Source organism: Egretta garzetta, unplaced genomic scaffold (assembly GCF_000687185.1).
Source record: "Egretta garzetta isolate BGI_Z169 unplaced genomic scaffold, ASM68718v1 scaffold76, whole genome shotgun sequence".
Lineage (NCBI taxonomy): Eukaryota > Metazoa > Chordata > Aves > Pelecaniformes > Ardeidae > Egretta > Egretta garzetta.
The window spans coordinates 757,403-780,052 of NW_009259859.1; the positions used below are offsets into that span (position 1 = coordinate 757,403).

Here is a 22,650-nt window from a genome sequence, read left to right on the forward strand (position 1 = left end):
GTTTAGCCTGAAGAAGAGAAGACTGAGAGGGGATCTCATCAACACGTACAAATATCTCAAGGGTAAGTGTCACGAGGACGGAGCCAGACTCTTCTCAGTGGTGCGCAGTGACAGGACAAGGGGCAACGGGCACAAACTGAAGCATGAGAGGTTTCAGATGAATATGAGGAAGAACTTCTTTACTTTGAGGGTGACAGAGCCCTGGAACAGGCTGCCCAGGGGGGTTGTGGAGTCTCCTTCTCTGGAGATATTCAAAGCCCGCCTGGACAATGACCTGTATAACATGCTCTAGGTGAGCCTGCTTTAGCAGGAGGGTTGGACTAGGTGATCTCCTGAGGTTCCTTCCAACCCTTGCCATTCTGTGATTCTGTGAAAACCTTCTCCCCAAGGGGGAAAAAAAAAAGTTAAAAAACCTGTGGAAATATTTGTTTCTGGTTTCATACTGCCTCCCAGCTGGCTGTCAGGAAAGATCCTCTCAGGTGTTTGGCCAATATTTTACTTTATCATTAAAGGAAAGAATATTGCTTTTAGCAATGCAAGTGCTAGCTTGAGCAACAGCAACATTTTAAATATTTAACAGTTCTAACTCATCTTTAATTAACAGTTAAAAAAATTAGCTTCTCTCTGTAATAAACACTGACTCTAATCAACTCTACTAATGAGACTTTTTGCCCATTAACATACATTTCAAATCCCTCTGTAGAGATTTATAGTGGCAAAAGTCCTGTTGCAGTAATGAGTGTCGCCACCTGAGCACCATTGTCCCTTTGGTGAGCGGTGGCCGATCCCCAGGCCTTACAGGACTTTTTTTTCCCTGGGATGGGAACCCTCTGGAAGCTGATAGCATTGGAGGGAAATTCACCTTTCTTCTTCCACAGAGAAGCAGATAAGCTCTGCATCGCTGTCCTTGTTTTGGCTGGGCCAAAATCCTAGACTAGGGGTGGGAATACTGGGCTGTATCACTGGCCTGCCCTGAAGCGAAGCATTGGCCAAGTGAGCTTGGTTTTTTTCCAGAATCTGTTCTGTGCTTCCCAGAGGAGGGCTGGGAATAAGTCCACAGGCAGACCACTGTTTGGGGGAGCCTTGGACCATGCAGCACTATTGCTGTTGCTTGGACCTGGGCATCACACAGCAAAATGCACTTGCAAACGCAAAATGCACTTTCTGGTGTCTTCTGCCTTGTTGATACGCCCTTGGGCTGCCACTGACGTGTCTCGCCACTGCCTGCTTCTCATCTGCTGGCCGTCAGGAAGTAATTTCATGTGTTTTGGGGATAACCAGATTCTGGTAACAAGCTGACCTACTTACATGACTTTAAAGTGCCCTAGTAAACTCTTGGCTGTCCAGGAATAATGCTGGTATTCAAACAGGGACAAAGCAGGCCATGTTCTCGCAATTTTGAATTTTCATTTCTCTTTGTAGAACCTATCTAATAGGCCCTGGCCCTACCCTGCCTGTTGAGGGAGTCTTCAAGGCAGGGCTATGAAGAATTTGTGGCCGAATCCTCCCTGTCCTCTGTACCCAGCAACACTAGGTGTTTCCTCTTATTTCTCTCAGGTGATTCTCCACTGCCTATAAATTAAACTTTATTTCCTTATCATAAACCAGCATAAAATGTCCCCCATGCTCCAGGCACCACAGGGGACTGTGTTCATTTGTGCTTTGGTTCAGCTCCTTCACTTCTTTTTGCCAGGCCCATTCCCCTTGTCACAGCTCTGAGGTTACCAAGCCTCCCCCACTTTCCTCCCTCCTCCTGTGGCAGCAAAACATTTTTACCTGTTGCCAGTCTTTCCCCAGTTACTGTGATTTGAAGCCCCATTTCTTTCTACTCAATAAATAGCTTTTCTTGTCCTGTTCCTGGGGAGTGCTCTGCTGGCTAAGTGATCAATGGCAGCTCCATCACAGGATCCCATTAGCCTGCCTTGGTGGGCCGCAAAGCCGCTACGGCTTCCCCTCGCATGTCTGCTGTCCCTGAGCATTTGCAGCAGACAGCTCAGGAGATTCTGTCCAGACGTCACTCACCGGTTGCTCAGCGCAACTGTTTGCCACTGCGGCCACGCAGTGTGACAAAGTGGCTCCTGTCTTCACGGGGGTGGCAGGCTGTCTTTAAAACTAACCAATAACTCCTGAGCTAAAGTATACTGAATAATGAACAACCTTTGGTTTGGGGTTTTTTTCCCAATGTCAATATTTCTCTCCTAACAGTTATAGTGCCAAGGGGCATTTCATGGCTCATGAAGCTCACTGAGACTCTTTATGAAAAACCAACAACTGGAGCAGAGCAGCATTTATCCACAGTGCTCCCTGTGCATTGCTAGCATAGCTCTCAGGCCCCTGATGGCAGCTGGGCTGATGCAACCTCTCCAAAGTCATCATTATTCCCTTAGGTCCACCCCCCTGCTTCAAGGGATCATGAGATGCCTCTGCTCCAAAGGCTGAGGCTTGCTGGGGCTGGGAGAGAATGAGATGACTGGAGCTTAGGATAGCTAGGGAGAAAAAAAAAATCAGCAAACCCATCACTATCGCTACAGACACAAGGCAAAAAGCAGTTACTCCTTTTTTTTTTAAAGCCTGAGATTTACTATTACACTTATAGTCCCTCCAACACAGCAAAAAGGGTTGCAGGGTTAGGGATAACCGTGTCTGATTTTCAGAAGAGACAGTCCAGCCATTACATCTGAAGGCCCCAGCAGGCATTTCCAAATGCCCAGCTTCATGGGACATGTGCCAGAGGCGTGTCAGGTCCACACTTGCAGTGTGCACCAGAAAACCCACAGTATTCTTTGAAACAAGAGCTTTTGGAAGCAACCGCAACAAATGTGAGAGAAGTCACTAGCCATCTTAGCATTTTAGTTTGTAATTACTTATGCAGCATACATTTCCCACCTATAAATCATATTGTCTTTTCTCCACAGGAGGCAATATACCTGTAGTAGACAGTGACTTATTTTACACTCTTCTTAGGATAATCTCATTAGGATCTGAGAACATTTCTACCTGGAGGTGTTAAATCAAGACACAGTTCCAGCTCTTCAGGAAAAAGCAAGATCCGATGTATTTTCCTGAAGAGAAAAGGGAAAGTAAGAGGCTGAAGTAACAGAGCCAGATTCACATGGTCTTCCCTGGGTCCAAGGGATGACATCCTTGAGGAACAGTGCTGGTGGGTTTGGCAGACTGGGCTAACACTAACGTTATTATTATCAGATTTCATTAAATTCTGGGACAGTCTGTTCCTTCTATCCCTTATGGTATGCTTAGGTCTGCAAAGAGTATGGCGGATCAGGGAAGGCATGTCAGAACAGACCCTGTCTCAGGAAATATTGTTGAGATGTGGCTGTGGCATAGTCGCTGTCCCTTCAGTTACTTGCGTTATCAGCATCATTTTGGCTAGGGGCTGTGGCTGCAACTGACCCCAAACCTCCTACCCTGAGCAGAGGTGCCTGCCGCCCTGGGAAGCCTGGCAGCTGGGGCAGACACCTGGGGTGCCCATTTCCTCTCTGCTTATCTCATGGCTGGGTGATGCCTCCACCCCTTCTCCAGTGCAGGGAGCGTGGACTCTCTCCCCCTGCCCTCCAAAACCGCCGCGTGCTTCATTTTGTCAGCTACAAGCTCTGCTGCTCTCGCTGTGCTTCGGTGCAGCTGATCCACAGCCTCTCCTACCACTGACGCAAGGCAAGGGAGGGTGTACAGCTTGCTGAGCCAGTTTTAAGCAGGACTTTTAAGTGAGAAGTCTGCTGCAACCTTCCCCATCCCTGCCAGCCTTGCCAAGGCACTCGGCTGTGGGCTCCTCATCCCTGGGTGGATGCTGGTGGGCAGCTTGAGTGGTGCCTCCCGCCCTGGACAGGGACTAGGTTTTGTTTCTCCCTTTGTTTTATGACCAGGTAGAGACTTGGGTTCATACATCAGCATCATGTTAAAGGCAGAAACCAGGCAGGGGGTGCTGGGTGAGGGAATGGGGAGGGGCAGGAAAGGGCTGGGAATTGTATGCACAAACATACAGAAGGTTTCTGCAAGAAAAAGTGGGGCAGAGGCAAAGACATCTTGGATATTAGGAAAAATTTCTTTACCAAAAGGGTTGTCAAGCATTGGAACGGGCTGCCCAGGGAAGTGGTCGAATCCCCATCCCAGGAGGTATTTAAAACTTGGGTAGATGTGGTGCTTAGGGACATGGTTTAGTGGTGGCCTTAGCAGTGCCAGGTTAACGGTTGGACTAGATGATCTTAAAGGTCTTTTCCAACCTAAACGATTCTATGATCTGCAACAGAGCCTATGCACTGGGTAGGACTGAGGAGAAAAGAGGCTGGATAGGCAGACATGGGGAAGGAGGGGAAACAGTGGGTAAGGCCAGAGGGGAAGATGTCAGAAGGAGCAGAGAAGAGACCTCAGGCTCAAGCAGTGCCTCATCATTGTGTGGGATGACTCCTGGGGCACAGACGCCCTGGAGAGTCCTGCATGAGTAGGGGTGTCCCCTCACCACAGAGTGGTGTGGAACAGAGATGCTGCCTGGCCCCTGGAGGTGCATGAGCCTCGATGGGGCTAAAGAACCTCCCAGGCTGTGTCCCAAAGGAAGGAAAGAGGTTTGGGGGCAGGGGAGTCACAGAAAGTTGCACCATAACATGCCTTTGATTTGCAAATGAATTGGGAAGACCTTCTCAGCAAGCAGGAGATGCTGGTGGACAGGTGGCGCAGCAGGTCTGGGTGAAGACTGAGAGGTAGTCCAGAGCCCAGAGAAGTACTTTGTGAGAGGAGGAAAAGTGAGGTAGCTAAACGGGGAGAAAACCCACCCAGAACTTGAGGGAGGAGAGAGCAAACTTGCCATGGGAGGAAGCTGCTCTTATCCAGCGACATACACTACAGGAGACATGATCCACTGTGTAACATACTAATTCCCAGGGATAATGTGGGATAGAAACCCACTAATTTGTACTCGAACTGAGAGAGTTACAAAGTTGTGAGCTGTAAACAAGCCACTAAAATCTGAGGAAAATTAATCACTAAATGTATTTTATCTTGGCATTTGGCAAGCCCTTGTTTGCTTGTAATTATGTTGGGTCATGTGTCCTTATGATTAGTAAGTTTACAGATGGTGAAGAAAGGTGACCCATTAATACTATAGGTGCTTAAATCTATGAGGAGAAATGGGGAAAGAGCACTATTTTTGATGTTCACATCACAAAGTCCAAGAAACAGTGGGATTCAGAGCTGTTCTACCATCTTATCTCTGAGTGATACAGAAAATTCAATGAGAACACCATTTTAATCCAGTATTACTTGAATACAGATGAATCTCAGAATGCAAAATATGCAGAGGCAGGAGACATATATGCACGCTTTTAATTTTGCACTTCCTTTGTTCTTTGCCTGGACATAAACACTGACAAAAGAAAAAAAAAAAAGAAACAAACCTACTTATATTGATTATTCACAGAAACGTCATGCCACCTGAGGTCTTGGCACCATACCTGATGCTGCAAAAATGGAAGTGCCCCTGTGTGGCAGAAATTGCATCCAGCGGGTGTGTGTTAGTTGGGTTCTGTCTTATACAGGTTGAAAGGAAGGGTTGGAGGGAGAAGGAGGAATGTGACTGAGGTCCGACCTGCCAGCTGAGGAGGAGGCAGGCACAGTGCCGGAGCTCTGCTAAGGGAAAAAGAGAAATGGATGAAGGGAAGGGAAGGGAAGCAACTCATGGGGCAATGCAGAACGTGCTGAAAGGGTTCATGTCTGTGAAAGAAAGTTGACTTGTAAGCAGATGTCAGCACAGTGCAGATCAGGGAAAGGCATGTTAAGGGATATTTAGATAAATTGGAAGTATTTAAGTCAACAGAGGCTGATGGGTCTTCCCCAGGAGCACGGGGAATACCAGCTGTTACAGACTCTGAGCCGTAAACAGGTACCTCGGAGGACTCCTCACAGATGGGTGATACCCCGAGAGAGGGTGAGGGTGAACACAAAACCTGTTTTTAAGCAGGGGACAAAAGAAGGATGTTGGAGTTTTGACGTTTGGAAAGAAACTGGGACAAACTCGTGATCCGTTTGCCTGCCCCCCAGGGATAACGAGATTATAAAGATCACTCAATGTGAATCTTTGCAATAATTGACGTCAAACCAGTCTAATGTCCTTTCTGACAGTGTAACTGGCTGCCTTAGTGTAAGCAGGAGGAAAAGTAGATATGAATGAGGTTTTTTTAATATTTCATTACTAAACTAGGGAAATATGGTTGAGATGAAACTGTGAATTTGAGCATGGTTGAAAGACCACGATTAGAATAGCTGCCATTACTTTGCTGTCAAGAGACATTAAATGACATCTCACGGATTTCATCCTGGAAACTACTAGTCAATATTTTCAATAATAACGCAGATGCCAGAACTATAAAACTCATACATGATAGCATGCTTGAAAGAGAAACAGTCAATTTGGGGTCTAGGACCAGAATTCAAAGCAGCCTCGACATGTTGGAGAAATGTTCTGATGTCAATTAAGATGAATTTCAGTAAAAAAACTGCATGGAGTACAGAAAAATAATTGTACAAATGCAGAATGAGGAATAACTTGCTAATTATCAATACTATGCTTTTTTAGTTCCTTATTTACAGCAATGAAAGCACTCTGTCTTTATAAGGGCTATCAAAAACATCAACAGCCAGGGAATTATATTGCACTACAAAAAATATAGAATTGTAACAATTCTGCTGTTGGGCTAATGTTAAGAAATATTCATGCTGGCACAGGACTAGAGGCAGATTTAAATTAAATGGACAACAGTAACACGAGGCTTTCACCCAGAAGAAAGACAAGTAAGAAACTGTTGAACCAGCATTGAAATTGTCCTTCGTGTCACAGGAGTGGAAGGTGACAATTTTCCACTTCTTTGGAAAAAGAGCTCCAATTGGAATCAGAGAAGCTACAGCTGGCTCCACTGGACAAATTAGCTACAACCATAGTAAAGCCCACCAATGGCTGGGTTTTACTATGGACACCAGATAAATATAGTATATATTGAAGAAGAGACAGTATCACTTTTCTTGAGGGATGTTATGCACTACAGGTATAATACACTTCTCTAAAAAGTTAATGGCCTTGTAGATGAAGGTGATCAAGATGACACAGTGCACCTCAATTTCCAAAAAGGTGCTGAGAGGTCCTTTCCAGAGGTTTGTAAAGAAACCAACCAGTCAGAAAGAGCCAAGTTCCCTTCATGTGAATGGTTGCAAAATAAGAAACAAAAGGAATAATGGAGAGTTTTCACTGCAAAGAAAAGTTCTCAGTATAGTCCCATGGGAATCTATGATAGGATCTCTGTTGTTCAATAAATGTATAAATTATTTGGGAGAAAAGAATGATTACTGGCAACAATGTTTACTGAGGATACATAACCATTCAAGGTAGCCAAAATGAACTGGGAGCAGAGAATTACAGCAGGACCTCATGATGCCAAGTGACTTCAGACAAAATGACAGCAGAAGTTCGGTGTTAGTAAATTCAGAATAGTGTACATTGGTTTGTACTTTGTATTTTTGCATTTTTTTTTCAATGTACTTTCAGAAACAATGTTAAGCCAGTGATGGCCTCCAAATCAGCTGTTACTCCTTAGGAAGGAGGTCTCAGTGACATTGTGGCTATTTCTTTGTAAACATCAACTTAATACTCCACAGTGCTCAAAAAACACCCAAACAGGAGGTTAGGTGTTACTGGGAATGGAGGAGCAAACCAAACAGAAGGCATTTCAATGCTATGAGTAGCACCAAGGCATGCCCACATCTCACAAATCCAATGCCCGTAGCTGGAAAAACTAGAGCAGAGCAAGAGGAGAGAGAGGAGACCTCAGAGGTGGAGAGGGCTTCCAGGCAGCCTGAGCAGGGCTTTCCAGGTTAGAAGGGAGACAACAGCCGAGTGATACAGTGCAGTGATATAAAATCAGGAGTGGCATGGTGAAGGGGAAGAGGGATTTGTTTCTCCCGACTTTTCATAAGACATAACAAGGGGAAGAGGTTTGAAAGGAAGCACACAAACACAGCGTGTCATCACAACGAGAGATTCACTCTCACTGCAAGTCACGAGTGCTAAAAACACAAGTGAGTTTGGAAGACAACTGGGCGGTTTATACAAGCAAGACCAGCAGGAGCACTTCAGATGTGAGTCCAACCCCTGAATTGGGAAATCAAACCATTTATACGTACTCGGGGGGAGTAAACTGCCTTGCAGTATCTTTGGGTTTGTTTGTTGGTTTTTTTTTTGCGGGTCTGCAGGTAGGTTTTTAGAGTCTGTTATATCTTCTCACATCAGCTCATAAAACATACTGGAGTAATGGTGGGCTAGAAGACAATACGAAGCTGCTGATCCTGAGTGAGTTACACGGTGGTAACGTTGACTGGAGATGTTACTGTCAGTGGCACAGTGAAGTGGTACTTTACATGGGTGGATGAACATAGTTACAGAAGTACCAGTAGAGACCATGTTTTGCCAGGAATCACCTGAATAAAGATAGGGAGCTACGTAAACCCAAAACAGGTTCCAGAAAGGATTAAAGGAGGCTGGTGATAATGATGAAAGTAGAAAATATCATTTTCAAAGCATCACCATTTGCAATGATAAGCGGCAAGAGGGCACTTTTGGCTGGGTTGTGAGACAAAAACACTGGACAAAGTTGTCATGCAGGAGTAAAGTTGCTTGAAAGAACAACAGGAGTGGGAAGGAAAAACGAGAGAAATAGCAAAGCAATAATGAAAAATATGATAAAATGAAAAATATAATCATGAAAAATAAGTTAATATATAGCAAGATAAAGAAAATAAACACTTCTGGACAGAAGAAAAGGATTTCTGGAAAGTCGAAGAAGCAGCAAGACAGGCAGCAGCAACAGCTGCCAGAGGAGAGAAGGAAGTTACAGAATAATACAGAATTAAAAGCAAATGGAGAAAATCTGGCATAACCGTGTGACAGGGGAAATGGCTGTGCCAAGGCTCAAATAAATGAGGCAGGTGAAGCAGAGGGCAGAGAAATTCTGGACAAAAAAGAGAAAGAGCAAGTTGGAGAAGGTGAGGAACCTTGAATAGGGGAAAGATAAGGAGTGAAGGAGATGGAGATGAAACGAGGAAAGGGAAAGGCAAGTTACTGACAGGGCAGATGGAGAGACTCCAGTTGCATTGGCCTGAAGCCCACTCTGGGCTTCTTATTGCTCTCCTGATACCCAGGACTGCTGGTGATACGATGTCAAGGCACAACGCAAACTGCTGATCTTAAAAAGCAGTGCCTTGGGAGCTGCGGGTGCTCAGTGCTCCACTGGATCTGGCTCGCTGTTGATAATGGGCCTCTATAGGCAATGCTTTCAACAGCATTTTATGGGCTTATCGTACACTCTGAAGATCTGATCTGAAGGCAGCTTGCATTAGTAAGCTTTGTTCATGCAAATAAATGCTTTAAGGATCAGTCCTGAAGATAAGAAACAGGAGCAAAACTCTAGGACAAGAGAACGGCTTAAGGATTGCTGGGAGGTAAAGGAAGAAATCCTGTTAGGGATGAATTCGTAAGGCCAGAGAAAACATTTGGAGGGCAAGAAGGTCGGACCTGCCCTACGTGTAGGAGGCAGCCTCAGTGAGGGTACCAGGATAGCCAGGTGTGATTTACAGAGCAGAGAGCCCGCAAACAACGTGGCTGGGGTACGGAAGAGCTGACAACACAGAAGTCGTATCCAAATTTAGCAAAAGCAGGGGAAGGTAAGGTAACTTTTACCTTTGCAAATGTTCAGTATGATGCTGAGCCTTTGAGAAAGGACCGGGAAGGAACTACAACCATAATGATGCAGGGTGGCTCCCAACACTTAAGAAGAGTGTCACTAATTGTAATAAAATCTGAAAATGTCAGAAAGAGAAAGATCTTTGGCTATGAAAGAGACCTTGTGATAACAAGCCCAGGGCTTATTGTAGACGATGTCATTCAACTGCTGTAAAAGATAGCTCTTACTGACAGAAACATGGACAGGGAGCTCTAGAGGAGCAGAAAATGAGTTGCTATTTGGAGACCAGAGTGAGGCAAAATGATTATAACAGGGCCAGGGAATAGTAGGGACATGACTGAAAACATGAAGAAGGTCCCTTAGCTAAGATTAAACGAACATGATCAGTAAACCTTGTACAGAGATATCTCTTCTGCTGAGCGTTGTTTGTCTGAAAGGTGGTTATAATGCTGTCCAGGGAGATGTTAGTGTCAAAAGAGATGGTTTTTTTCCCCAGCAGTTAGCTCTGGCAGAACAACCTGGGCTCAGCTCCAGGCCAGTTCTTTTTCTATTGCTCATCCTCTCTAGCAGATTCTGCAAGTCTAATTAGCAGCACAGGCTTTGGCCTTTTTGTTGGCATAACGATGTTGTGACCTTTAGTGACCCATTGTACCCTTCTAGTGACCCCCGTGCAGCCTGGTGGCTTTCCAAGAGCCCGAGCAGTTGGGAAAGCAGCAGACAGCCCTCTTGCCGGTGCTCCGGATCTCAGCTCCTTCCTGTAGGAGTTTTGGCACTCGGGATTTAGCAGGAGTAAAAAGCTTTGCAAACCCTACAGGATTTGCACACGGCTGACTGCAAACCGCGAACAGGTCTGCACGGTGAGAAGGGTTTTATTTTTACAGTGTTGCATTTTCAAGTGAAATTCCTTTGAGGTGATTTGTTCTGGAGATTAGCAAAAATAAGTAGTTGAGTCTTTGACTGGCACACAGACATTTTTACAGTGAATTATAATATTGGAGGGCTCTGTAATCAGTCCCACGCAATGAAGCTATCTACTTTGCTGCTTTTATTGTGACTGTATGCATACTTTGACCTACGCTTATTTGCCATTTTCTTGCCACACTCTGCACCGTGTCCCAAAGCCTCATCAGCTTTATTTCAAGAATTATTTGGGACCTTTTGTAAAATTCCTGTCGTGCAAACCCAGTCCCCAAAGGACCGTGCTGCATACATGAATTCTTCTGGGGAAAACCATGCCCATCTGCTCACCCTTCTTCAAGGTTGTTCTGTCTCATGATAGCATGGCTACCTTGGGGTACCTGCAGTGCCAAAAATAGTGACAGAGAATGTGTCTGACCCTACAGCCCCCCATTCACCTTATCGGCAGGCATGCAAAGGCTGTGGGATATGGGCAGAGTGAAAGGACAAGCCCTGGGGCTGAAAACTGCAGCGCAAATGGGGAGGTTTTATTTGAAAGCAGAGTTCAGAGCAAGTGAGTCTGCTTGGAAGAAACTAACCCTTGCAGAATGGCACCATCCAAAGAAACAAGCTAAAAGCCTGTGTGTTTCCTTCGTCGGCTGTACCATGAGAAAAACTGGGGAGCAAAGCTGGGCACGTCTGTCAGGGACAGCAGGATGCTGGCAGCACACCCAAGGTGGCAGGTCTCTACAGCAGGGGCCTGTGCCGCCTGCCAACACCGGTGGCTGGCGCTGAGCCCTGGCAGCAGGGCAAGCGGATGGTCTTGTGCCTCTAAAGGGCTTCTGGAGGCTGGGGAGGCCATGGCTGCAAATGAAGCCACCCTGAGCACCCTGTGGTGTTGTGGAGCCAGCCTTTTCCACTTCAAATAGATTTCCCCCATCAACCTCCAGTGAGGTATGTGGGGGTCTTCAGAACACAAAGGCTGCAGTGAAGGGATGAATTTCAATCCTGGTCCTTACCATAAGCCTCATGGAGCAAGAGATAACAGCGCTGTTATTGACAGAGAGCTTTGTTACTAACAAAGTCAGTCGCTGTAACTTCTTCTGCACAATGTATATTCAGGGCTGAGTCTTGAAGGGAGGGGAAACAGAGCCAATAACAAAACATTCAGGAGCAATCTTCACTGCAAGCTTTTTCTGATGTTATATAGTATCCCCTCTTGCTCTGTTTTTCTTCCAGGATCTAATTCTGTGATGGAAAAAGGCCTTGACTTTGACTGAAATGCAAATGAACCATGCCTACTTCGAAACTGTCTCATATGATCAGCATCTTAATGTATAGGGAACTACATGTGAGTGCAAAGAGGACTGGCTGTACCTCTAAGACGAGGTGTCCTGCCATACACAGGTGCCTGGTCATGTTGGGCAAACATGATCTCCCACTGTGGGGCTGCAGTGGAGACTAGTCCCAGGAGGTCAACGGGAGTAACCCTCTATACAGCACCTACATGAGGACTGTAAGAATACTGCACCAAGTCCTGATGTCAACCCTGCAAAAGCAGTGAAGGGACAGAGGAAAACAAGAAAATGACTGAGTCAAGGTTTGGGAAACATCCTACTCTGAGAAATATAAGAAGCTTAATCTTCTGAGTATATCTAAGAGGAGATAAAGAGGGAGCTTGATCCATCACCTGAAAGTACCTGGATGGAGAAGAGACAAGCTAACGTAGAACAGGAGTAAACGGATGGAAGCCGAAGTTAAAAAGTACTTGCAACCCTATTCTGAGTTTATCTGACACTGAAGATAACTGTCATAAATCAGGGATTCGGTGTACAATCCATACAGAAGGCCTTGTTGCTTGTGCTTAGCAGGAAATCAGATGGATGACCATAATCACCCTTTTTTACCCTACAAATTATAAGGCTGTTAAAACCATTGGTGTCTTGTGGCTTATCCCATTACAGGGGAAAGCGAGCACTGTACTGGGCACAACCCTGCTGATGGACAACCCTACAGCCATGCACCAGTGTTGCTTCTCTCACCCCATCAGCCCTCCTCAGCATCAGTACTGCTCTACTGAGGCAGAAATAGGCCAGAAATGACCTCCCAGGCCAGCGTGGGCGCGCTGGGAGGGCGGTGGACTCAGCTTCTCAGAGCTGCGACACCTCGGGGCTTTCTGACGGGCTTGTCGTGGCACAGTTACACTGCATATACAAAGCACAGGTGAAGAGGCAGTTCCTACATGAACTGAATAGGTATCTCTTTTCCATTTTCACATATTTTTTAACACTCTGCTGCTGTGATTTGTTACAATGTCATTTAATTGCACTGGCACTGTTAAGCGTTTGGTGCAGTGGGAGTTTTGGTTAAAGGCGCTAAACAAGAACATGGCTGTGTGTACGCATTCCTCTCTGCCAGGCGCTTTCCAGCTCAAACGGTGCTACCTTGCTTCTCACCCCTTTATTTTGCTACAGCCAGCGTATAACCTCTGCTGCCACTGTCACAAAGCCTCAAGAAAAATAGGGGTTTCATGGCTGTCTTGCATCCATACCATCTCTGGTAACGCATCCCCTGGGGGCTGATCATGAACAGAGCCACTGCATCCATTTTGCCAGTTATACCTCCACAAAGGTGGCGTCACCGCTAAAGCCATTTGCGGTGTATAAAATGGCTCATGGACCCCCAAGCGCCAACCAGGACACCGCAGTCACTCTGTAATGTACCCCCGAGTTCCTACAAGGGGCTACAGGAAAACAAGAAGGAGCTGCACTTTCCACCCCTTCCACCTTTCAGTCATTTTTCTTGAAGGCTAACAGGAGTTGCTTGAATTCCTCAGGACCATGACATTCCTGAGTTTCCATCCCCATACACTTTATGGTATTGATGGTGATATAGAGTCATTACAGAACAGAAACAGTGACTATAGCAAAGCAGAAATTACATAGGTTCAATCTGCCACAAGCAGAAGTACACAATATTTCAACAGAAAACTAAATGTGTTAGCTATATTCTCCAAAAAAAAAAAAAAAAATACCCAAAGTATTTTTCCCCCAGAGGTACCTTGTTATGTGCCCGAGTATAAAAATCCTCATACAAAGTTCCAAATATTGCCCAAATAGAATATAAGTAATCAGAACTCAGTTGGAGCAAAAAACCTTCCTCAAAACCTCCTAAAATGGCTGTCTACAAGACAGTGGGAGAAAAAAGTCACATTTTCTTTTTGTAAGGGGGGGGGGGGAGGGGAAGAAAGAGGAAGAGAGAGAAGAATAGACAATATTTCAAATAATTTTTAATATCTTAATTCAATATACTTGAATGCTCTTTCTCTTTCCTCTGACAACTGCCATAGCCTTGAATTTTGCAGAGACATTTTAATTTTTTCCTCTCAGAAGCTCTATAAAACAAATGGTATGGGAATAATAAAATAAATTCTGAATGTTTTCATCTGAGTTCTCAAGTCAATCTAATCTTCAGTGAATGCAACAATCCTCATGGACCTAAATTTCCTCTCCTTTTTCATGGGAATACTCTACCACATTTTAACCACAATAAAGATAAGCAAATGCTTCTTTTTTTACACCCTTTCAAACTTTTAGATACCTCAAACCCCCATTTTTTGGGGGGGAGCAATGATTTTCACTGTAGAAAATGCACTAAAACTTATTCATTGGCAAAAACAGCAACAGAAAATATATTTCTGACTGAGAGATCACAAACTACAAATGCAAACTCTAATTATCTTTTAGTCATTATAGCTTCATCTGAAACATTACATTCATCCAAACTGCATTATTTGAAGGTAAAAAAAGGAGACTCACCTGCCTTTTTTGTATACCTCATGTATTTCTTTTCCTTGTCGGTGGGCTCTGCATTCAGTGGATAAAACCCATCCCCACAACAGGAGGAAGATGCTAAAATGCATTTTATGGACAGTCAACATGTTACCTGAAGGTTCTGTATCCAGAAATAGTCCATACAAGAAGAAGAAAGCCAAAATGTAGATCCTGTTCCTCTTTTTAAGACATTATCGGTCTGATCGTTATTGGAAGGATGTTTACTCATACAAAAAATCATCCTGCAGTATTTAATCTGGACAGTGGGGAAAGCAATTTCCACTAAACCTATAAATCCTTCTACGTCAGATGGCAGGGATTTTCTAGCAGTGTTGAATTCACGTATTCTCACAGAACAATTATTTTTTGCCCAAACAGGCTATTTTATTAATTGGTTTAAACTGAACCCTTTTCAGGTACCTGTGGGATGTGGCATATATATATTTCTGCCTGGTTAACCAAAGTAGTGCAGTTGGTCAGGCAGGTGTCCTTAGTTGTCCTTTAATCACCAAACTTATCTGTGTAGCAGTGATGTTTGCTACAGGCATTGCAATAGATTGAAAAGTGTTAATAAACATACATCAGTTTCCAGCAAAAATTCATTGCCATTTAGCTCTACAAACAGTATTTTGATCCTATGTGGTTTTTCTACATTACTTTAATATATACTGTGGCTGGAGTGGTGGGTGCTTTCAGGACTTGTGTCAGAGTCTGAGCAGGGTCTCTGGAAAGTATCCCGGTGTGCAGAGGAAGGGGGGAGAACAGTGCAGGGGAGGTAGCTCTCCTCTCTGCACAGGCCTGTTTGGAGGGATCCTGCCAAAGCAGAGCAGCAAATGCTGGAGCTGCAAGAGACCTCGGGGGGCTGGTGTGCTGGGTCTTGTGTGGCCGACAAAATCCTAACTGGTGCTAAAGAAAATAAAACAGCATGGGCAGAAATGCATGGTCAAGGCAGCCACATTGCCCATCTCTTTGGAGCTCACCCCCTCCCTGCATAACCCACAGCTCCGTATTTACTCTCCTTCCCCTCTGTGCCTCCCCCCAAGGCCTTACAGTGCTGGTCCCACTTGTGCCTTATCATGGAGATGTTGCCCCATGCTCTGCAGACACTACCAGCCTTGTCCCATCCCTTTGCCAAGAAGGCTCTTCTTCCTTTGCCCATTACCGATGGATTTCTATTTTAGAGCAGTTTGCCAAGTCACCCATCCCTTGTCATGAAAGCCCTTTCTAAAAACTCCGGGGAGCAGATCTCTACCTGGTCAAGGCTGCCGTGGCTTTACTGACTTCAGTGAGCATTCACACTGCCTCAGGATCCACGGGAACAATAAACACGTGGATAAGCCATTGAAATTTCATTCCATCAACCAAGATTCAATTGAATGATTTGCTGGGCTAAAAACATTTCCTACACAAAGTCACACAGGCTTCAAGAGAAGGGCAATCAGTCACCAAAAGTTTGTTGCACTGGTTAATCGCTGTTGCTGTTCAAAGAAGTTGTACCCATATTGTCTTTGAAAATTATCTGCATTCGGTTTCCACGGATTCATATATCCTTCTCAAGGAGGATAAAAAGGGCCTTAATAACCGTTCTTTTCACCTGTGGTGATATTAGATATGCTCAGTCTTTGCAATAATCTATATAAAGTTTTATGACAACTTTCATCAAAAGGAACTGTTTCTTCTCTTTGAAATACATTTTTGTTACTTCATATATATTTTTTTAAAACACTAGTCCGTTGTTTATGCACCAGAGGAGCAATGGGGATTGACAAGCAATGGATAACTATGAATTCACTTAGCTGCTCTGGAAAAGCTGGAGGTCCCTTGGTACACGTGAGAGGAGGGAAACATTCATCCTCTCACCAACAGAGGGAATTTACTAGAAGAAGATATAGAGAAGGCAAAAAAAAAAAAAAAAAATTGTTCAATCCCCTTTTATTTTCTCATTAATTTCTTCCCCCAAACGCTGCTCCCCAGAGCTGTTCCCTGTGAATACCGCTCCACTGTGCCGCCCCTGGTGCCAGAGCTGTTCCAGCACTGGGGCTCGGCGTGCAGCTACTCTTCTACTTCAGCACAAACAGCCTGTTGAGAAGTTACCTGGATCTATAGAAGGACACAGCTTTTGCGACCCGAGTTTCCTCACCACAGAGGTCAGGGAGACGACATTACAAGGACGTGAAGGTAGCCAAGAGGCTGAACCTTTTCGTATGGCAGAAGAAACAACCTTCGCCTCTCCATGCCCCCGTTTATGCTGCAGGCTGCCGCTGAGATTTGAGGCATCTGCTTGATTGACGCCAAGTCCCGCAGGTTCCACCTCTCTCCACTTTGTGGGGCGAGTCCAGAATCTCATTTTATAGGTTCAGCCAAAATGTCAGAGTTATTCCCAGCACCCTGTTCTGGACAATTCATCCCAGCAGCGTATGACACGGTGTTTTCCTAAAAGAGTATTTTATGAGGTCACTTCATCATCCAGTCCTTGTTCGGCGAGGTCATTCAAAAGTCACGACAGTGGAGGCAAAACCCCCTTATGCTCTGTTTGGCATCCTGGAAACTGCAGAACTGTTTGCTGGAAGAGACAAAATGTGGCTGAAATAAATCCACAGACTTTCCCCTAATAGAGTTGCTAGAATAACACCAAGGTGATGACTCCCTCTCGCTCTCATTAATTGTCGCGGCACATCCCTAAAAGGGATGGCTGACCGCAATACAAATATTTTTTGTTTTCATGTAGCAGGAAGGATTTGTTGAGAAATCACTTGGAGCACATGAGAGTCAGCCTAATGCTGCACTTGAGCATGCCTGGCAAGTAGCTGGTCCCATCTTCTCTCATCTACATCATTCTTTAACAGCAAACCCACAGCTTTCCATAACAATGAGGTTTTTTTTTCCAAACAGTAAACGTAAACTTTCTCCCAAAGGCCTGCCTCGTTTTTATTAAGCCCTAGTACCCCAAAACAAATGCTTGAGGTAAAACCGGAGTTAAGATACATAGATTACCACGGTGTGGTCTCACGTCCTTCTCCCCAAGTAATCTTCATCTGCCAAGATGCAGGGTAGCTCTGCAACTGCAGTGAAGGCACCAAAAGGGTGACAGTGACGCCGTGAGGGTGTTGCTATCAGCATGTTCATGCTTCAAAAGCACAGGGCTATTAGGTGTCTACTTACAGGTCCCAGGCAAGACCCTGGCACTGCGTCTTAATGAAGACTTTTCATGGGGATTGACAAGCAATGGATAACTATGAATTCACTTAGCTGCTCTGGAAAAGCTGGAGGTCCCTTGGTACACGTGAGAGGAGGGAAACATTCATCCTCTCACCAACAGAGGGAATTTACTAGAAGAAGATATAGAGAAGGCAAAAAAAAAAATAAAAAATTGTTCAATCCCCTTTTCTTGCATTGTCGTTCATAGAAAAGTTCAAGTATGATCAATTCAAAGCAAAATCCTGGAACAAATTGTCAGACAACTTCTAAACTCCCAGAAGAAAATGGCTGGATGAGGGGCAGACATGGACTCAGCAAGAATAAATGTTCAACAATCTTAATTTCTTTCCCTGACAGGCCAAGCCTTCATTCCTTGGGGAGAAGCAGTAGATTTGCAACACCATCTCACATGGCATTCTCATACGCAAGACAGGGAAGCATGGTCTTGATGACATATTGGTAGGATCAGTGCAAAATGTTGCTACCTTTAGCTTGGTTTATCTCACTGTACTCCAAAGGTGGTTACTCGTGACTCGCTACTAATGTGCAAGACAGTAGCAAGTTTTGCAAACAACCTGCTAGGAAACTGTGACCCACCTGGGTGCTTAACCCAAAGAGAAGGCCTAACAAGGGTAGAAATGGCTCGGCGTATGTCTTTATGTATGTAACAGTTACTTCAGAGAGAAAAATACTCTGTTCCAAATGGCCATGGTACTCAAAATGAAAAGTAATGGGCTGAGAGATTAGTAAGGGAAAAATGAGGTTAGATACTAGATTAGATACTAGGAAAAAATTCTAACTATAAAGACAGTGAAGCATTGCAGTAGATTACATGGGAAGGGTTTGCAATCACCATAATTAGAAGTCATTAAGACAGGTGTAGCTGATCCTGTCTTAGGACACCACGTCACCTCCCGCTCAGGGCCCCACTGGGCACCCACCAGCTGGCACTGCTTTCCCTGCCCCAGGGTTTTATCACTTCAGTCACTTTGCTCCTCAGAGTTCAATGGGCTTTTACTTAGTTACTGAGGCCATCTAAATGCTGATTTCCCAGGCTGCCTGGGACTCTAATCCTTTATTTCCTGGGTTTTCATTAGCAAAGGATGATAAGAAATACCACAAAAGTAAACATTTCATTCCATTTGACCCAAGCATACTATTATAATAGACAAGTTTCATAAAATAAGTAAGTTTTGAGCCAACCAATGATACACTTTTTCCATTTACCACAGAAAAGTCAACTATTTGCCAATTCTACTTATAACCCATCTATGTCCAAAATGAGAGCATAGAAAGAAGAAGAAAAAATTGAGACTTTTTTTCCCTTAAGTCAGCTGTGTACTGGGATGCTGACCTTGTCAGGAGCAGAAATCCAGTCTGGAGAACAGTCGCACAAGCCACCAGCCACCATAGGAAACCAGGAGTACTTTCAGTGCCCAAGAGGGCAAGGCACAAGGCAGTGTAAGTGTGTGCCACAACGATAACTCCAGTCAAATCATGGACCAGGCCTTGTCTTGTTTAATTAATTACCCAAAGCTTCAAATAGTGCAGTAATACACAGTATGCACCGTGTAAATACCCGTGGAACTATAACCAGACTGCAGCAGCTACATATGAAAGAGCTCATAGCATTTACATTTTCCAACCTCTTCCTAACGGGTGTCTGCCTTTATCTAAAAGCTTTTAATGCAAACGTGGATGAATGTGTTGTTGTGATTTACATTTGCAGTAGCTGGAGGAGCACAAGGGTACCTGCATAGCTGATAGGATGTCGTCTGACTTCTGCAAAGTTATTTCCCCTGTGCAGCTCTGTTTCTTTCAGAAATGGCACTCCGTGTCTCCAGGGCACACTGTCAGAGTACAGTTATTTACTTCTTTAGTGCCTTCAGTCATGGGCATTGTCAGAGACTTCAAAAATCAGGCTTAATATGAAGTTAGTGGGGTTTCTGAATCCATTACTGTGTCCCTTTATAACAAGTGTACTTCCATCCTTCGGGACATTCACAGGAGACACATGCTAGCTCTGCCTAAGGTGAAATATGTCAGCTGGATCCTTCGTGTTTGTTGGACCATCTCCGAGGAAGATATTAATACAGATGATGAATAGAATTTGAATAACCTGTGGAGAAGTGGCATAGCCGCTGAGTGTCACTATGGTGGCGTCAGCAGAGCTGGTGCCATTCATAGCACTTGTAGCTCTGTTCTTTGCACGACTTGAAATCAAACTCTCCAGGAAGCTGAGAGGATGAGAGAAGTGTGAATTTAATCACCGAGGTGAATAAAACTGAAGAAGCCCATGCAGAAATGGAAAGAGGATATTTCCTCTGCAGGCACAAGAGGCAAATGCACAGTGTTTGTGGGGAGCAGAGACTGGGAGCTGCTGGCAAGGGTGGGGCAGGGGCAACGTCTGAACAGGAAGATTTTACTTTTCAGTGTTAAAGATCAGTGTATGAGCTGGCATAAGCATGCACCTGGATGGGAATCACACCACTTGATACTGGGCAAGGATTTCACTGCAAATAGCTTTTATGCTTTATTAGGGCTACAAAGGTGATTAGGGCACTGGAGCATCTCTCCTACGAGGAAAGGCTGAGGGAGCTGGGCTTGCTTAGCCTGAAGAAGACAACCCCTGACTGAGAGGGGATCTCATCAACACGTACAAATATCTCCAGGGTGGATGTCATGAGGACGGAGCCAGACTCTTCTCAGTGGTGCCCAGTGACAGGACAAGGGGCAATGGGCACAAACGGAAGCACGAGAGGTTTCAGTTGAATATGCGGAAGAACTTCTTTACTTTGAGGGTGACAGAGCCCTGGAACAGGCTGCCCAGGGGGGTTGTGGAGTCTCCTTCTCTGGAGATATTCGAAACCCGCCTGGACAATGTCCTGCGCAACCTGCTCTAGGTGAGCCTACTTTAGCAGGGGGGTTGAACTGGATGATGTCCAGAGGTTCCTTCCAACCCTCGCCATTCTGTGCTTCTGTGATTCTATGGTTATCATATTTGTCTTTATAGCTCTGCTCCTCTGCGGTGTCTCTTGCACGCCTCGCTTATAACATCACATCAGAGCAGGTTCACGTGCGTTTCATGGAAAACTCCGGGACTTCTCCAGGTAGTGAATAAGGACATTAGTGGACCTCAAGAAATTATAAACACTAATGAATGATTAGATTTCCATACAACATGAATGGCAGGGAGGAGAGATGTGCCAATGAACCCATGACCCCAGGCCTTCTTATCACAGAATAAAAATCAGATAGAGGCAAGGCACTGTACATGTGCCTCTAAGCCGCTATAAATCCCTAAATGGATTGCGCGCTGTATGAAAGGCAAAGGAAATAGGCCAAGCCTGCACTGGGCAGAAACCTGAAAGGCTACAGCAAACAATGTGCTTGAGTGAATTGCAGCGCTTCGGGACGAATGCATTCGGCTGCCGCTTCTCACTGCTGAAACGTATAACAATGCTACAGCACCACAGCGAGGCAAATCTTCAATACCACCCCAGTTTCATTCCAAGCTCTTTCCTCAGGGAAGTCTTTGTCCTCCAAACGCTTCTTTTCTCCCCAGGTGATGTGTCGTTGTGCCCATGGAGACTTGTTTGAGTTCGCAAGTGTCTTTACGTGGCCTTACGCGGCTCTGTCTGAGGGATTATGTGCATTGCGTGCTGAGCTGTGCCCTTTTGTTTCAGCCCGTTCTGCAATTTCCCAGAGCTGCGTTAGCTGGATTAGGCGGCTTTGTGTGTACTTGGCCATGGGGGACCAGACCTTTCTGCATGGAGGTTCTGCTGCTAAAACTGGACAAAAAGATACTTAAAAAAGTAAGAGATAAATAAAAGATAAAAAGACGCTTTTAGGAAGTTACTTTACTTTTAGCAGTTTAAGAGGGCTGAATTAAAATATCAAAATATGCACACTAGTGCCCAGTGCAGCCTGTGGGAAAGTATTTCTGTCTGCTACTAGCAGATATATTAGAGGAGGGAGATATGGGGTGCTACAGGTGTTAAGGATTCCCCTGACACTCCCTGTATGTCCTAATCCCCAGAGCACACAGTATGCTCATTTGCCAGGAGGGAGTGCTCCATTAAAGGGTGTGAGTTTAGCTCTGTTGGAAGATCCAGAACTAAAAGGTATGAAAACATTCAGACTGGATAGAAATTATGCTCTGCACATCATGGAGAGGGACTAATTTCACCCTGACTACTAGATTCTGGTCCTCAGACCTCCTATCCAGCCCACGCCATTCCCCCTTTTTTGCAATAAGTACATTTCTTACACATAAGAAACCTAGCTAAAAAGGGTTTCCCAGTTTCCTCTACCATTCTCACAGCCCATCTGCACCATCCCCATGGGGAATTTCATCAGTAATAGGCTATAGGCCCCTGCCTGTTGACCAAGAAATAATTCAAGGTGCTTTTCAAAAGACAGCAACAATGTGGAAGAAAACAGAAGGGCGATGAGTCAGCAATTCTTTTACACAAACACCAAGACTCCAACAGGAGTCCCAAGGCAAAAGCTAATGCAGATATGAATAACAGCTACAGAACTGTCCACAGCAATTCAGAGAAGGCAGAATTGCTTAATAAAAGAGTTGTTCTGCCAATATTCAGAGGGGATTAAATAAATGACTGGAGTAATTACAGCCCTCAAACTGACACTGATCCTAAGCAAAATATTGGAATGGCTGATATGGCACTCAATAAATAAAGAGTTAGAGGGTAATTTGATTAATGTCAATTAGCATGGCTTTAAAGAAAAATAGATCTTTCCAAGCTAATCCTTTTTTGATTAATTTAAAATGTGTTTGCTGGAGGAAATGAAGCTATGCAATGTGCTTCTGTAAGGCATTTAACGTTGCACCACATGGCATTTTGATTAAGGAACTGCAGCAATACAGTATCAAGATAAAATAAGGAAAATATTTAAAAACTGGATAAAACCCCCGTACTGAATATGACTGTAAATGGCAAATCTTCATCAAGCAATGCCAT

At 44.7% G+C, this 22,650-nt stretch overlaps 1 protein-coding gene across 1 annotated transcript in view; it reads right to left on the minus strand.

The window, feature by feature from the left end:
- The window catches only part of LOC104127350 (gamma-aminobutyric acid type A receptor subunit rho1), a 30,215-nt gene extending 15,641 nt beyond the window's left edge, over positions 1-14,574 (minus strand). Inside the window, exon 1 of the mRNA XM_009640015.1 lies at positions 14,453-14,574. Within this exon, the coding sequence (XP_009638310.1) occupies positions 14,453-14,574 (122 nt within the window). The remainder of the gene's footprint in view (positions 1-14,452) is intronic.
- Between the last annotated feature and the right edge of the window lie 8,076 nt (positions 14,575-22,650).